The sequence below is a fragment of the Rattus rattus genome, chromosome 14 (genome assembly GCF_011064425.1).
Source record: "Rattus rattus isolate New Zealand chromosome 14, Rrattus_CSIRO_v1, whole genome shotgun sequence".
Taxonomy (NCBI): domain Eukaryota; kingdom Metazoa; phylum Chordata; class Mammalia; order Rodentia; family Muridae; genus Rattus; species Rattus rattus.
In genome coordinates, this window is record NC_046167.1 from 51,116,189 (window position 1) to 51,134,450 (window position 18,262).

An 18,262-nucleotide genomic window follows, 5' to 3' on the forward strand; every position below is an offset into this window, starting at 1 on the left:
AGTGAGAGTGAGGAAGAAGAGTGAGAGTGAGGAGGAATAGTGAGTTATCTCTAGTTTCTAAACAGGTAGTTTTCAACTGTTCAGCAAGTGTACATACCACCAAACAAATTTTGTTTATCTTTGATGAATGCCTTACTTCTGAGTCAAGTTTCTAACTAAAGTCATATAACAACATTGATATTACATATGGTTTTACAAAAATTATTTTCATTTCTGTATCAATGCAGAACTGTGTACTATGGAGAACTGGCCCAGACTTAACACATATTTTCATTTTAATTCATCCGATAGGAACTCAGTGCATTGCCTTTATGGATGGTTATGTGGAATGATGTAGGTCTGGGAAGAACAGGGAAAAAAATCACCTGAAAAATCACCCTTATCAGAGTGAGCTTCCTGTAAAAATAACACAGAAACAAAGGAAAAGCGCTCAGTTCATACAGCATCCTCTGTCAATGAAATACACATCAGAACAAATCGCACATCAACCTTAGAGCATTCGTTTTATAGCAATGAAACATTTATTTGATGCTTGTTTTTCAGTCTTCTTGATTGAAACAAGATTTCTGATCTGAAAGTCTTTCTTACTTTACTTATTTTCCTTCATTGGAAAGTCCTATTTTCTGCATACTAGATAAAGTCCATCCAAATGCGCTGATGGGTGCCTCCCTTTTTATACCCTCCCAATCCTGAATGCCTTTCTATCTGCCTCCTCCATGTTCTTGGGTGGGCAGGAACCTGGGAGACATGGCCACCAGGCAGCCGGCTGCTCTCCTGCAGCACATCTGGGCTTTATATCAGGCCTTTAATTAATCCTCAGTGAAAGCCACAGTATGACATTTTGACTGGGCAGGCTCCAGCTCTGGACAGGTCTTGATTTATTACGACTGAGTCTCAACCAACTTTGATTTATTTCAGCTTTGGGGAGGAGGGCAGGCTCAGAACAGAAAAGCGCTGTTGATTGTCGAGCACGTGATGTCAGAACAAGACCTCCAGACTTCCTAGGGCTGTAGAGCACTAGGGGTGGGGGAAAATGGCCTTAGAAAAAGCTGCTTTAAAAAAAAACTAAAATTCAAATAACACAAAACAGAATAATTGTAATCAATGGGAAAAAATAAAGTCCCTGCATTTGCTGGCTGACAGGTACAGTATGGGATGCTCTGCCCTACTCTGGGAAAAAGACTGATTGCCTTGAAGTAAATCAGACCCACATTAGCATGCTGGGAGGCTAGGTGGGCCCTCCTTGCTCAGAACTGTGGAGATGTGGAACTCCCATTTGCCATCTTCACAAAGAGGCAGGCTCCTGGCTTTTTACCTTAGACATCCTTTCCTCAGGTAGTCAGCATAAGTAAAGGAAGGTTATTTGATTAAACAAAGACAAAAAAAAGAATGACTTGATTAATGAATTAGTCCTGGACAGCCAGGACGAATTTCCTGGCTGAGGTCTTGACAATGACCTGTGCCCATGGCCTTATCCTTAGCAAGGCCTACTAAAATGGTAACACCGCTTCACCCATAATCAGCCCATAGGTTCTCAGACATCCTGATGGTTCTCTATAGCTTTCCCAGGGCCCAGGTCATGTCTGGTGTGCGTCAGTGTCCTTTGCTAATAAAGCTCCACTTCTTCTCTGGCAGATGGGTTTAAATGCAATTGGCCTATCTCCATTGACGCAAAGGGCTTATCGCTAATGGAGGACAGTGCCAAGCATCTTTAGAAACAAAGTTAAGTTCCGTTAAAGTGAGAGAATGTTGTGGAAAATGGTTATAAGAGAAAAAGGGAAGTTGAGAGAGGATATGAAGGCAGAGGAAATGGAGGAGGCAGCACGGCTCAGCGCATAGCATAAAGGAAAGCAGTAGAGGTAAGTCCTCTCATGGGTACTACATGTGTCCTATACAGTTTATTTAACCAAGATGAGCCTCTGATTCTTCAGGAACAAAGTAGGGATCAAATATATATTCTGCAGGAAAGGCCTGTAAAGTCTTTTCAACTCTTCACACAGGGCTCCGGCAGTGCTGAGAATCCAGGCTGCCACACTAGGAGGACCGCAGATTACCCATGTATCTGAGGCAATGCAGTACACAGGCCTCAGGTGTGGGTGCTGGTGTATGAGAATGACACTGCAGGGGATCTGTGAAATGGGCAAGGTGTCTCTGGAAAGAACCTGGGAGGTGGCAGTGAGTTCTTAGTCTCCAGATCAGTATAAATCTCAGGTACGTCCCTTCATCTGAGACTGACTTTGCTGGAATCTGCACCTTTCCTCTGGTCTGTAGGCAGGAGGATGAGGGCTAAGGACAGTGATACCCATGTTTGTGTCTGCAAGCACACACTGTGACATCAGTTTCCTGTGGGTATTTTCTTTATTTGTTTAAAGGGTTTGGGAATTATGGTGCTCCACCTACCCGTGTGTGTGTGTGTGTGTGTGTGTGTGTGTGAACTACAAATAGAGATAAGTTCCCAAAAATACTTTCAAGAGAGTTTTAAGCAATTAAAAAAAGGAATCTCTACCATAGGTGCATAAACCAAGAAATGTTACATAAATACTCTTACAATTGTTCCACCACAACGAGATCTTTAAAATGTGTAAACACTCCCTTTAGGACACACTTGCTGGGACTCAGAAAGGAAACCTCCATCTCCAATGCTTTAGACTTCCACATGAGATTGCCCTAGAGCAGCAAATACAGGGACAATATCTTTTCTCTGAAAGGCTTTTCCTTGTCTACTTACAGTCAAATACTCCAGAGTAAGAAACTAGAAATCCAGCATCACACCAGAACCCAGGACAGCTTTCTTCCAGTGCCTTAGTTTCTCCCCAGGTTCACTACTCACCTTCTCTAAAACCATATGCCCTACTTCATAGTACCTACAAAGTCCTCTGCTTCCTCTGTCGTTTACCCATCTGGAGTCCCTGAGCTTCATGTTTGTGTGGCTTTCATGCATATTAATAATTTGGCTAGCTTTTCTCCTATTCGCCTATTGTCCCTTTACTTCAGCAAACTCGGTTATTAGGAAGATTCACAGGAAAAGTCTGAACTCTCCTACTTCCCCAAGTGAACAGACCAGTTGTTCCATAAAGCAAATGTCAGTGATTTGTTGAGTATTACTAAACAAGTCAATTATGGAATTATCATGAAAGATGCCTTCTGGGCCTCCAGGAAACTAGCATAGAGTTACAAAAGTACAAGTCAAGTTATAAGGTCGAATGGGGTTATAAAGTGAAAGATATATATCTACATGTAAAACAACTGCCAGGCGAGGTGAGGTGAGGTGTGTGTGTGTGTGTGTGTGTGTGTGTGTGTGTGTGTGTGTGTGTGTGTGTGTGTGTGTGATAAGAGAGATCAGACCCAAGGTCTCTGACCCAAGCCCTATATTATTTTTATAGTTATTTTACATTTTTCTACTTAAAAGTTGAGCCTAAGGTAATTTAAAAATGTAGAGTTTTGATCTAGAATCCTTGTCTCAAGATTCCTGAAGTCCTGGAGAAACAAAGACCTCTTCATGCTTCTTGGTCACATATAGCTAGGCACTTTATCTGCCACACTGTTATTAAAAATTTTAAGTAATTGAATATTCTAGCAGAAATTAGGTATCCTGGGCTAAAACCCTTAGCTTTACCTCAGATGTAGGGATGGCAACGAAGGGAAGGCATGTCAGACCCGTAGAAGGGATGCCATGCTCCTCTCGGACAGAACTGTGCCAGCACAGCATTGCAGGGATGAGGCTGAGGAAACGGAAAGGACATCAGAACTGCACTAGAATACGTAGATGACCTTATACATGCTTGTAAAAATGTCATTAAGAACAAAATGACCTAAGTCTTGGTAAAGGTCCTTTGCACCAAAGAGGCTTCTGCAAGCAGTGCGGTGTGGCCATCTTCAAATGGAATAAAATAAACTAGAGAGGAAGGTGTTGCATGAAAGCCCCCAGGAACAGCTACTCAATCTACTTGACAACTGAGGTTCTGAGCACTTCTGAATTAACCACCAGAAAGAACAGTTCAAATATATAGACTGTTCTTAGAATTGATTCTATGTCAGCAACTATACATTTTATTAGGTCCTTTACTTAAACTCAGGGTTAGAGAGATGACTGTAGGTAAGAGAGTCTTCCTGCTCTTGCAGTGGACCTGGGCTTGGTTCACAGCACCCACACGGGGTAGTGTACAAATTCCTGTAACACCAGCTCTCAGGAGTCTAATCCACTCTCTTAGTCCCCAAAGGTACCTTCTCCCATGTGCATATTATCTACATATACATACATACATAACTGAGAATAAAATAATAAAATCTGTTAAAAATTACAAGCTCCTCATATCCTCCCAAGGAATACTGTAAGCTGCTCAATTGTGGACACTATCCAGTAGTCCCTCAGTAAGACTCCCTGCTGACTGCCTTTATCCACAGATAATCCATATTGTGGAAGGCCGAGGCTTTGACTGCATGGAGCATTGCCTATAGTCATTTCTAAACTTCCAAAAGCATTCTCCTTAAGGAGGCTGCAAGGCACCACTGGGGATATAGTTGGTATGTCTGGGGCCCATCAGCTTATCAGTGAAGACAAGGCAAAAATCACTAAGACATCATTGATGCGAACAATCACAGAGAAATGTGTGCAATGTAGTATTTGGCCTGTCAGAAAAGGAACCCTAAATACACAACTATCCGCCATTCTTGATGGGAGGTACTATTCTTGCAATGCACCCTAAGTGTGTTGGTTTCTAGTGGAAATACCGTGTGTTGAATTTCACTGAAGTTTTCAAGACTTAAAATGAAATATTAAATTTCTTGATAATTTAAAAGTATCTTTTACTTATTTAAATAACATTGGGAGCTGGCTAGCTGAATATAGTATAGCATTAATGTCATGTAATCATTACTTTCAAACATTGTTTTATTGCTTATATGTGTGTGTGCACACATGCCTGAGGACATGGAGCTGTAGTTGCAGGAGTTGGGAGCTGACTGATACAATTGCTCAGCTCCTCTGCGAGCACTGCACAAGCTTTTAACCGCTGAGCCAGTTTTCCAGCCATTTTATTATTTAGTATTTTAGTGCGGTTGCCAGAAGGTTTCTTTTTTAGTATTAATTATAATTATTATTATTGCTGGAGACCAAACTGGGGCCGTGAAAAGGCTAAGTATGCATTCTTCCACTGAGTTATCCCCCACATAGAAATGTCGCATTACATAAAATAATGTACCTTACTTATGTAGCCTAAATTATATTCCTAACAGAGCACACTTTAGTTAGCATCTTTCATCCATTGATGTAAACAAAAATAGATGTCAGCTTTCTGTAGCCCAGAATAACTGGTGAAAGTTGTGGGGGTGGATAAGGAGAGATGGTATCAGGCTATATAAATTCTCTGTCACTCAGGAAATGCACATGTTAGAACATAAAAATATACTCTGTAGCACAGAGTACTACATTCTACGATTGGTATTTAAAATCACTAATTTTATGATCCCTAATGGATGGTGGGTCTCTTAAGATAAGATCTCATACTTAGCCTATGAATCTAAAATTACACAGAAGTCTAGTGCCTAATTCTGAAGAGGGTAAAATCAAAGTGGGTTCCTCCTCACTGCCCCCCACCAGGTAGAAAAGGTGGCAGAAGAAAGCTTAATACCCCAAATCCCACTGGAGGAGCACTCCTCAGGACAGCACACAAGCAGCAGGAATTAGGCCAATAGACTCAACAGTATGTCCATATTTACAGTTGGAGAAGAGTGTAGGCACTAAAATGGAAAACTGAGGTCCATGTAGAGGAAGCACGTGCTTACTCATTCCCCTAAAAAACAAGAACAACCAAGCAACCACATGATGAGGTTGATACCTTCTGGGAAAAATAAGTTTTTATTTAGAACAATTCAGTGTTTAATTGAAAATTTTTGCTATAGAAAAGTTGATTTAATTCTTTCAAGAAAAACATAGATGGCTAGAAATGTAATCTAATGGTATAGGATGTGCTTCCCATATGGTTGGCTCTGGGTTTCTTCTCAAGCATCACCCTATCCCAGCCCCAAAGGGGGTAAAATGATCAACTGATAAAGTACAAAACGACACTTTCTTTAGCCCATGACCTTTCTGTGTTACATGTAGGTGATTTGATTTACTTCTGTATCTCAGTCACTGGAGCACCTGTCTAACGTTTTCTGCTATGAAATACTTTCCCATCGCCTGGGCATGGGAGGTAAACGGACGTCTGGCACAGTTTTTGAGCAAGAGAATTAGCAAGAACTGCACACGTACACTTGATGTGCGACAAAGACAGGGCTAGAGGGGAGTAGCCTTCTCAAAGGATCATCTCTAGAGCGTGTTACACCCCACAAGAGAACAGCAGGCAAAGCTTGAGCTGCTGTCTTTGGACCATTAACACAGGATGCTGAGTCAGGCCACCTCCCCAAACACTCAAGACTGAAAGGAAACGCTCAAATGAAAACTAGCATATTAAGTGTACCCGCTGGGTTTGAAGAATGATTCCCATCCCAAGATAAAAACGTAAGCACAAAGAGACAGCCGTGGTCATTTAGCTGTTAACTATGTTTTACAAGCTGGTTTGTGTTATAGCTGGGAATAGCAGAGTAAACAGATTTTCTATTTCAATTCCTGTTGGCCAGTTCTTTTCTCCTTTGTTAAAAACTATGGAATCTGTCAGAAAAATGAACAGCAACCACGAGCACACGATATACCTCTATGGCTTGTTTTCAAGGGAAAAGAATTTGGGCAAAGAGGATGTTGCCACACGCATGTCATAATGACAAGTACCATTCTGACTTTCAACATGAACCGAATCATTAAAGGATTCAAATGTTCCTCATTAACTTTTATTAGCCTCAATTTTTAACTTTCTTCCTCCCTCTTAAAATTAAATCTGAATGCCCTCTCCAACCCTGACCACCTCCAAGCAGCACTAGGATTGAGTGGAGTCTTCAGAGGATCACAGACTACTCAGGCTACAGAGGAAGTGATATCTCAAATAACTGGATCCTTTGATACAGAATTTGTTTCAAAGCCTCTAACCCCTAGTACTTTCTCTATGTGCACATCTACGGTTATATTTAAAAGTTTTAAATAGAATCTTGGGTAGCATAAGAGCCTCCAAATCCCAACATGCTCGCATGTGCTATTTGTATTGTTAACACCAAGGATCCACTTAGAGGATATGGAAGGCTCCATTTTGTATGTCTTCCTATATATCTGTCTGCGTGTGAATAAGCACACGTGTGTGGGTGCCTGAAGAGCCCAGAAGAGGATGTCAGATTGTCTGAATTGTGATTAGACAGTTGTGAGCTGCCTAACATGGTTGCTGGGAATCAAATTCCAGTCCTGTAGAAAAGCACTGAGCACTCTTAATGGCTAAGCCATCTCTGCAGCTCTACAAACTGTTTTAGAAAATTAGATTTATCTCGCTTCTGCCATATAAAATGTGAACTTTGTGCATTTTATTATATAATTTGCCTGTTTTGAATTATTTTATTATTTACTATTCATTTTTATTATTCCCTATTAATTCCAGCCTTTATTGTCAATGGGCCCTAGTTCTGCTCCCAGGACTCTCTCAGGTAGCGCACAGTAATCTGTAGCTCTGGCTCCTGAGGGATCCCACATCTCTAGTCTCTGTGCACATCTGCACACATGTGCACAAACCCATGGATAGAGACACACACAACATATACACATGTGCAACTAGAATATTAAAAAGTTAAATATATTCTAACAGAAATCTCCTTCCTTAAAGACTAGAACAACAGTTTAATTCTTTTTGAAAAGACAGTATTCTAGCTACAGGGGAACAATCAGACTAGAATACTGTGTGAGGAATGACAACGTGCAGTCCTCCACCTTGGAGACATCAGACTTTTAATAAGCCTGTAGAGTGTAAGTTCCCATCATTGAAGTTGAGCTGAAGACCACCAGTGTAACACGGCCTCTCGGAAAGCCGCAGGGTGGCCTTGCAAGAGTACATAGGGCAAGAGAGAAACAGGAAACGAAGCCAGATGGTTCTGCTGAGAGAGCTTTTTCTCCCTGTATAAATCCAACAAAGTACTAATAGGTCAAATGCAAAAATGCAGAATGAATAAAATGGAAATCTAGCAGCAGATACATGTAAATGAGGCAGGTCAGTTTTGCATTATGTCCCAATTACATTAGTAAATATAAGTTAAGAGAAATTATACAGTAGATGAATCCCATAGGTCCATGGCTTTGTTGAATGAAAAAGGCTTCTGAGGATGCTTTGGGGTACCACAGCAATGAAATGAAGCTAACAGCACCAGAAACTATTTTCAGGTACACCTTTAAAGATGTTTTTATTATTTTAAATTAAATATATTTATCTGTCAGTGGGTATATGCCCATGGGTTCAGGTGTCCTCAAACCCCAGGAACCAGAGTTACAGGTGGTTGTAAGCCACCTGACACGAGTGCTGAGAACTGAACTTGGAGCCTCTGCAAAAGCAGTAGACACTCTTAACTGCTGAACCAACTCTCCAGACCCCTCCTTTTAAAGTAAGATTTTTTTTATTTAAAAATTATGTTCTAGTGTGCAACACTGTATGTGGGTATGTGCACATGTGTACTGGTATCTCCACAGGCCATAGGCATTGGAATTCCTGAAGCTGGAGTTACGAATGAACCTGCTGGACATGAATGCTGGGAGTAAGACTGAAATTGGGTCTTCTGCAAGGTGAACCATTAAATACAGTCTAAAATAACTACAGTGTGTACTCTGGCTTCTTATTTACCATGTAAAACTGATTATTCTCTACTACAGGAAAAGTCTACAGGCGAGATCATGCCTGACATAGAAATCTAAGCTGGCTTCTTGGGTGGAAAAGCATATGTGTAAGGCTCTGTTAGTCTACACCTGTGCCATGATATACACTTGAAATTTAGCAAGTATCTTCTAGGGCACCTGGCTTTGTCTGGACAAACTTCATCTATCTCCTGTAGAGTACTCATCCCAGGTCTTCAACACCACACTTGGATGCTTCAAAGCCCCTTCAGCAAATCTTGAGCAGGCAGTTGGAGCTCTATGCTGTTCTTTGCTCTGACTGTTGTCATATCTGACTACTTGGCCCAGATGGAGGGATATAGGACAACAAGAGTTACTGTCTGTAATCACAGAGGTCTTGGAAGGATCCCAAACAGCCTGTCCTGGCATATGTGAGGCATGTGTTGGCCATTAATTGCCAACCCCTTTGACTTCATTCATGCCTCTAGTGACATATGGAGCAATTTTGACAACTAGTCTGAATGGACATTGTCAACATCAGATTGTAAAACTATTTTTATAACAAACCAATAGTTAAATACTGTCAGTGGAGGAGACTGGTAGACAATATGCAAGGCTTCTTCAGTGTTTGAATTGGACAAACCTATGAGACTGACTTGGAAGGAATTTGTTGACTCAATCAGGTAGTCATTAAGCAGAATAGTGGATATTATGGGGTATTGGGAAGATACAAATGAAGACTAGCCTGAGGGCCAATGAGGAAACAGTAAATCCCTTTGGTAAACTAGGACAGCAAAAAGAAAAGAGGTCTGTCCTTAAGAAAGATGTTCAAGAGGCAACTCAGGGCTGACCCTGAAATATACTAGAACCTTAAGAAAACATCAGTAGTAGGGCACAGTGACAGCTCAAGGAGTTCATGGGGCCCATGTGCACAGCCCCAGTCATGGAAGCAGGAAATTGGGGTAGCTGGAACAGAGCTCCAAACAAGGCACAGGTCCCAGAGCACCACTAACACAGCTGCATTCTAGAAAGATGGCGCAGCCCTAGGTGTGAGAAGACATCCAGGAAAGGGCAGGAGAGGAGCACAGCCTGAGGCTTTGGTTCCATGTCTTAGACCTGGGCTTGAATGGGAAAGAAGGATAGTACCTTACTAGACTTTTGTGAAAATAAAATTAAAATTATAAAGTACGTATTTTACACAGCAAACAGCAGTCAGAAACATTTTCAAGGCCATGAAGAGGCTGGGTGAATATTTAACCTTAATGGCATTTCAGATCTGGGAAAGTGTTTTCACTCCTTCCCTGTACACACATCCTGATTTGAGAAGGGAGCCCAGGGCTTTGAGTTTTCTAGGTAAGCACTATACCACTGAGATAAAACCCCCAACACCAAAGGGAAATCTTCAAAATCAACTCTTCGAGTTGTTCACAAACACAGGAGTAGGAAAGACTTCTCTGCTGCTCATGAATGGCTGCCCAGCTACTTGGGCTGTGCTGAAAACCTCAGGGTTCCTACCTGGGTGAAAACTGTTGGAAAATATTTCTTTTAGTAGACTGTCAACTATCTAAGTCTGACTTCCATAGTTTAGCCTTCTATTCTCAAGTGTATTTTTATTTCCTGCTACATGGAAAGCACAGTGTCAGAAGAAGGAATGAGTACCTTTACAATACAATGCTTTGCATGCTGCTGCTGATCTACTAATGCACACAGATATAGAATAAGGCAGCTCAAACTACTGTCAGCCCTGTCAGAGATATTCTGCTGGGAGAGCCGGCCCCAATCTGACACTCAGGAGAGAGGGAGGGAGGGAAAGGCAAGCAAAGAAGGGGATGAAGAGAGAGAAAAGGAGAAAAGAGCTGAGAGTCAGGAAAAAGAAAGCAGCTAAGGACAGAAATTCAGGGTCTAGGAAGTTAGAAGAGTTGCCCGGGAAGTATCAAAGCCACTCTGCTTTCTTTGAACCTCACAGACTTCTAAGATCCCAAGGTCCTGTGCTATATGCACTTAAGCAAGCCAACCTGTAATTCATCAGGGATAAATTTAATAGATGACTCATTGGCCCAAGCCAGTCACGGATGCTGTTTCCCAAAGGCCCTGACAGATAGTCAACCACAAGGAAACTTTCAGCTCCACTGACAAAAGGCAATGGAATTTAAACCACCCTGCCCCTTCTTGAACCTTCTTTGGCTTTGTTTTGTTTTCTTTTGTATTTTATAGATAAGGATCAAATGAAATGAGTTCTATAAAACTTGTCTTTCCTGTACAGAGGTGATATCTCCCTCAAATTACATGACTGTACAACTATTAAGTTAATACTGAAGAGGAAGCCTGCTGCTTAGCATGGAGGACTCTGCCTTCGTGACTTCTGGCTCTTCAAACACTTCACAGTGGTTCTTACTCCACTTCTGTTGGATTTGGATAAGAGGAGAATTAGAAGGTCAGTGACAAAACAGGAAAAATTTAAGAGTATTATTATTATTTGTAGCATTGCGTGAAAGGTACATGACTGTGCGATGGTCCCCATTTAAAGCCAGTGTGGTATGCTGGAGGCAGAGGTGAGGTAGTTAAGAGCATTTGCTGTTCTTGCAGAGGACTTAGGTTTAGTCCCAGCAACCAAATGGCTCACAACCCATCTGTAACTGGAGTTCTAGGGGAGTTGATGCCCTCTTCAGGTCATCAAAGGCACCAGCCACACACGTGCTACATATATCCATGCAGACAGACAGACAGACAGACAGACAGACAGACAGACAGACACACACACACACACACACACACACACACACACACACACACACACACGCGCGCGCGCGCGCACACATAAATGTTTAAAGTTAGTGAAAAGAGGCTTTGAAATCTTACAAGGATAGCCCAGACACCAAAACCAGACCCAGAAACCAAAAACTAAAGATTCAGAAGCGACAGGGCTGAAACCCTTCAGGCATGAAGCAAGAGTTTAATGAAAGGATGGCAGCTTCTCACAGCACCAGCCTTTTCTCATGGCTGTGATAGGCAGGGCCAAAGGTTTTGTGGGAGAAATCAAATGGAAAAATGCAAATCACAGGACATCAAAAGCGAGAAGTACAATATTCTTTCTGGGTTTAAGGAAAGGCCTGGTGAGATCTTCCTATATTGATGCTCAAACTAAATTTAAAGATACAGTCATTTTCACATAAAGGAGGCATCATGTGATGGAAAATGAACGATGAAAGTACAGAGATCCTAATGTTGGTCTTTCCCTGGAGAATATGAAGTAAATATTCAGGTGCCATGCACTTGGTAGCTAGAGGTGGGAGGCCACAGTCATCTTTCTGGAATGCCTCCTGTCCCCTCCAACACAGGTAGCCAGCCACCATCATTATTCTATGAGTCAGAGGCCTTGAGACAGACTGAGGAACTAGTACCTATCTTCTTAACACGTAGGAGTCAGGCAGCTAAAATGAAGTCATGCCTACCAAAAACCTCATCTAATACTTCCTTTCTTCTTCCCGTGTAACCTGCTTTGTTTTTACCCTCCTTGTCAGGTAGTCTTAACAGGGATCTTCCAGGTTACATGGACGTAGCTCCAGATCCCAGGACATACTCAAGTGGAGCAGAGTCCTGGCTTCCATTCCAAGCACCAGACACAAAAATCTATAAATAAATGTCATGTATATTTAAAACACAGACCCTTATTAGAAGGTCACCTACTCCCTAACTTCGTGTGTTGGAGTTAATCAAAAACGAGAAGAAAAGAAATGCAAACGTCGAAAGATTTTCAGTGACCATAGCACCTGCAATAGAAATCTAGGTCTACCTAGAGGAACTCTCCAGTAAATGAGACTTCTGGATGCTGGTCTAGCCATCAGTGAAAAAGTTTCTAAACTGCCTCATGCCACATTATCAGACACAGAGGGCACTGGGCTTCTTAGTGCTGTTTTTATGATTTTAATTTTTTAGAAATCAGGGCCAGTGGAGCTTGCATGTAATATTTTTCTGTCAATATTTTATCATATTAAAAATAACAATAAAGTCCAATAGTTGGATCTAAATTCTAATTTCCTGCTGTTAGAAGAAGCTGATGTCGCATAAGAGTACATGGGCATGCCTGTGTATCCTTTATAGCAGGTCCTTGAACAAACCCATCATACATCAACAAAAATGTGGTAATCATGCTCAGTAAGTGGGAAATGTCTTAGTGTAACCAAATATCCACACATCTCATAGGTATACCTTATTTTATAATACTTTAAAAGGGTACCAGTTTACAAAGAAATAAATGGTCATACATTCACTCATCCTGTACAAGGAAAGTTGCAAGGCCTGATATGGCCCAAAATAAAGATGAGAAAGATTCAGGCCCTGCATTCAGGTTTCACTGAGACAGAGTCTGAAACATAGTCCGAGGCCTATGAAAGACCGCTGTGACCTCAAACTTTTAGGGAGAATCCATTATTCACCATCATAAACCTATGCATAATTGTGTATGAAAAGGGCTAAAACTGGTTTCAAAATGCAGAAAGCATATGGACAGTAAGCAAGAGCCTACATGATCTATACCTGTCAGCCCAAACACAGAACCACTTGAATTATGTCCTCAGTAACAATTACTTTCTCTCAAAAAAAAAAAAAAAAAAAAAAAAGTCCCAAGCAATAATCAGGGTCCCTGACGATCTTCACTCTTGAGGTCATGACCCCTCGAAGTGTGGTCTGACATGCATTCTACAGCTTTGCTTCGAATAAAGTCTCCCAGTTACTCTGCAATCTGTGTGAGCTTTTACTGCAATTTGTGTGAATCTTTATTTCAGTTCTATAAAGGAACCAGGAAATCTTGCCCAGACCCCAACCACCAGTAACAGTGTTGTTGCTATGATTCCACTGAAGAGAATAAGCAGAAGAGACACTTCTTAGTGTGGAGTAAATAGAAGCAGAAAATAAAATGTTTCGTTACTTAAGGGAATGTTCATCTTAGAACATTTTGGTTTTGTGGCTTTGGATAAAAAGGCACAATTAAATGTTTGTATTAAAAGGTCCCCTGAGGCCAAGCTCAGGCACCTGGGCCTGGTGTAGGTACTCTAGCAGTCCAGAAAGCAAAAGGGCAGATCCTCAAGCTGCCTCACCAGGTTCCATAAGAGTACACCGTGTAATTTAGGTAATGACTTCCTGTAATGATGGTGACCGTCAGTAGGATACAGCCAAACTATGCCTGATAATGAATTTAAAACAGGGCTTTATTTGTGTGTATATAGCTCATGAATTAAAAAGACAAATTGCAAATACATTTTTCTCTTTCCAAAATGCACTAGTGTAAAAGTGAAGTGCTGGATGATAATATTCGGTTATTTTCATCAGAAAAACTATATGTGAGCTTAGGTGATATTCTATAATCTTGCTACTGAAATTAAAGAACTTTCATTCATTCATAGGAGGAGGCAGACAGCAGGTGAGTGAAGCTGGAAGCAGGGAACCCTGGAGAGCTTTGGAGGTCTACATACAACAGTGGAGGTGGAAGGCAAGTAGACGGGAAGAGGAGAGGGAAAACTCTTCAGTACACAGGGAATGCAACTATATCATGTAAGTGTGAAAAGAATTTTTAACTCTTCAATTCAGATGTATAAAACAAACTGGCTGACATTTTGGACTACTGGTATGTTCTAGTATACAGCCCATCCAATCCCAGCTTTTCTGTACATATATCTGTGTGTCTGTCTTTCTTCACAAATCTCATCCCAATTAGGTCAGTCCCTAAGTAATGCACGTCACACCAGCTCAGAAAAATAGTAAAGAAAATACGAAAAATTTCAGGTGGGAATCTAGCTATATTTGTGAGAAGTATGGAAACTTGACAGCTTGTGTTTGCATAAATTCAGACTTAAAACTGCTGGCCATTAGCACTATGGTAATTGGTAATAGTATTTTTTAAAATGTTGCAGTGTTTGGTATTAATTAGGGAAGAAGGATGGTTATCATTCTGCATACTTTAGAATATTTATAAAAGGACACTGGAAAAGTTGTAACAATGTTTTTTCTGATTAGATCATAACTTAATGAAGATTTAACATTTGTTCTTTAAGTTGAAAAGTATTTTGCTCACTTAAATTATTCTTAAAGCATTTTGATTTAAGGAATAGAACTGTAAGTAGATGTTCATGAGTCAGATCCAGCAACAGGCAATGACTATATAAATTGTTGAAGAATATTTATAAGACAGAGGAGGACCTAACATATGCCCAACATTGTAGTCAGCATTTTTTTTAGAGTAGTTATATCCCTTTCACAAATTGGTAAACTGAGGCATAACCTGTGTTAGCAGAATAGCAATTCACTTCACTGTTGGCAACAATATGCTGCATCAAGCAGGGCAATTGTTCACCACATTTAAATGCAAACCCTCTAGGTTTACCAACAGCTTTATGCATAAATGAGAGGCACTGTATATGATTAATATGTGTAGATGAAACACCAGCATGACCTGTCTGATCTACACCTATCAACAGGCTGACCACCCTGTCAGGAAATACACTTTCCCAAATAACATGTGTTTTTCTGTACTTTTATGACTGTTGCCTTTAATTTTGACAAAAAGATGTAACTGCAAGGCTCTAAAAATATCATTTTAATAAACTTAGAACCAAAAGGAACAATACTACTATACAGTAGCAAACTATAAATTTTTATTTAAGATATCTTTTTTTCCAGGAACCAACTGAATTTAGACTTATTTTAGAACATTTAAATGAGAACTATAAAGAAAAAAAAGTTCTTACATCAGCAACATACGTTACTGCTGGAACTCTAGGAGAATCCTCCATATACAAAACCCCTTGTCTTATAGAACAAAGACCTCTGTGCTGTCAAGTAGGCCTTAATACATGTGAGTGACTAGGTGGCTGCCACTTGCCAATTTTATTAAAAGACTTAATCACCTCAGTGCCAGGTGTATCTTTCTATATTCTGGTTTTGGGGCGTAGTGTACTGTACCACCTTGTCATTCACTCAGAACAATGACTTCATCTGAGACAACTTTCTAAGAGTATTTAAGGGAAATGTTTAGGAGTTTTACATTTTTATATGAATACAAGTAGGCCTTGTGTGCAGATCTGGCTGTACCTCTTAGAAGTGGTACTTGATCCTCTCCAGTGTGAGAAGGACACAGGGCCACTGGTTATAACAAGCTTCTCTCCTCATTGATGTACACAGTCAACAGTCACACTGCTGTACAGTATTCTTTCTTGTCTAATTAAACGATGTCAGTTCCAACCACTACTGTGAAGGCTTTACATGCATTCACTTCAAAGGCAAGGCAACAGAGAAAGACTACAGAGAAAGCATAAACCAGAGAAAGTACTTCCAATGTGTGGTGGAGTATCTCCTTCACTATCAAGATTTAATGAATTTCTGAGTTCCAACACAGTCTGCTTCTTTGTTCAAATAGCAAAAAATAATAAAATAATTCAGTCTATTTTGTTCTTGAAGCAAATGAGTTTAGAGACAGTGTTCTTGGCATTTCAGAGTATATATAGATGTATAACAGAAGGCTAACCACCAATGAATATTGTTGAAATAATGACATGCTTATGTTACAATATTATTCTCCATTTAAGGTCAGCTTCTCATGTCCACATCTCATCCTCTGCTCCCTTCTTTTTTAAAAGTATGAATAGTTTTGATGCAATCATCTCATATCTAAGGACATCTACTAAAATGTTTCTTTGTAATTAAAGCTTAGAAAGCTACCTTAAAAAAACAAATGTTACAGTATTCTGAATTTTACATCATAATTTACGTGCATAGAATAAACTAGTACTTCCTTCTCAAGGTCATGCATGATGTTAGTTGTTACAAACAAGAATGGAAACACAGGAGAAGCTAACCTCTGTGGGGCAGTGAACTGTGATCTACTGCCTTTTGTAAACGTTCCTTCTTTTGGATTAAATCGCTGCACATGGACGCCGGATCCAATTTCTAGACAAAATTCCTTTAAGACAGTATAATGTGAGTACAGGAATATGTGAGCAGCTGTGCAATGACAGGGAACTGATGGCATCGCTTCCAAGCTAGTTCACATCTATTTATCAACCAAACTGGCCACAGAACCAACATGGATATTTATAAGCATGGTAACCAGAGCAAAAAAAATGATTTAAACGAAAGAAAAACAAAACTACACGCTATGCACTTAACGCAGTAAACAAAGCTAAGGTAAGCTTCACTCTATGGGAAGTCTAAGAGTGGAAAGATTGAGTTAACTTTCTATTTAACCATAACACATTATCTTGCGATACCAGGATGAGTAGAGCTCAGTGGTATGCAATAGAAAGAAGTGCGAGGCTTATAACCTTAGCACAGAATTGAAAGCTCCCCAACAACTGTACTTAAGAGGGATTTAAGAAGACTTCATATCTGTCCCCAGCTCCAAAAAAAAAAAAAAAAAAAAAAAAAAAAAGACTCCATATCTAAAGGACTTAGATTAATTAAAAATATCAGATATTATGTGTTAAAGATTTGAGAACTAGTAGTTTTGTGAATGCTGTTGTGGGAAAGAAGGAAATATGAAATAAGTCGGGCAGGATAAAAGCTTTAGAAAATGAAGAACAACCTTCCAACACTATAAACGTCAACATACACATTATCATTCAAAGCACTGGCCAACACTTTCATTTTGATCGAGAGTAGAAATCTGGGAAGATTCCTTGTTAAGTGATATTCACCATGCCCAGTGTATACTTCTAAGCCATGGAGCTTAAACAGTTTAGCGCGGTTAGCCATATTTGTGTCAGCATAAGCTTCTTTCTGACTACTTCTAGGTCAAGTTTCTTACTGCTGGCCTCTCATTTAAAGTATAAATGAATACAGGCAGTTTTAATGTAATGAGTCAGTTCCTACCTCTACATAGTCCTTGGCATGGCCCCAGTCTCGTTTGGCATCCAGATTTCCCAAACTGAAACATTCCAGTTGTCCAAGGTAAATCTTAGCTACTGACCGGCTAATTTTTCGAGTAACAAAATTAGCTCCTAAAAAGAGACAAAAGATGTATTATCAGTAGAGTACATTTGACATTTCACAGTATCAGCCTCTGGGCATTTCTTTCATCCCATTCCCTCCCCCTAAAATAACAATATAAAAAGAAGAACGATCATTAGCTGTCACTTAGACAAGTTAAGAAGCTCTAATTCTAAGTGTCATATCAGCTCCACTTTCATAACAAACATTTCTTCTTTGGAGGATGTCTTAACATTCCTAATTTGCTGTTTCAATGTGTAACCCAGGCTTTAGGCCAAAGAAAAGCTATTGGAATGCCAGTTTTTAAACAGAAAATTCTAAAGGGCTGTATAAAGGGAAATGCCAGAATGGAAGACAGACATCTAAGACCACCCTGGTTTTTTTTTTAAACACAAACATCATATATTTCTATTAATAAGGCTATTTTAAGGCCCATGGGAAGAGGGAGGAAAGTAAGCGTTCACAGGGTAAAACTAGTTACAGGAAACCCAACAGGATTTTCTTTGGGCTGCCTTTCTCTTAACAAAATAAGTGGTGCTTTCTCTC

General features: G+C 40.2%; 1 protein-coding gene across 1 annotated transcript in view; it reads right to left on the reverse strand.

The window, feature by feature from the left end:
• Positions 1 to 18,262, reverse strand: part of Gmds (GDP-mannose 4,6-dehydratase) — a 522,315-nt gene that overhangs the window by 263,815 nt on the left and 240,238 nt on the right. The window contains exon 7 of the mRNA XM_032885259.1: positions 17,600 to 17,727. Within this exon, the coding sequence (XP_032741150.1) occupies positions 17,600 to 17,727 (128 nt within the window). The remainder of the gene's footprint in view (positions 1 to 17,599; positions 17,728 to 18,262) is intronic.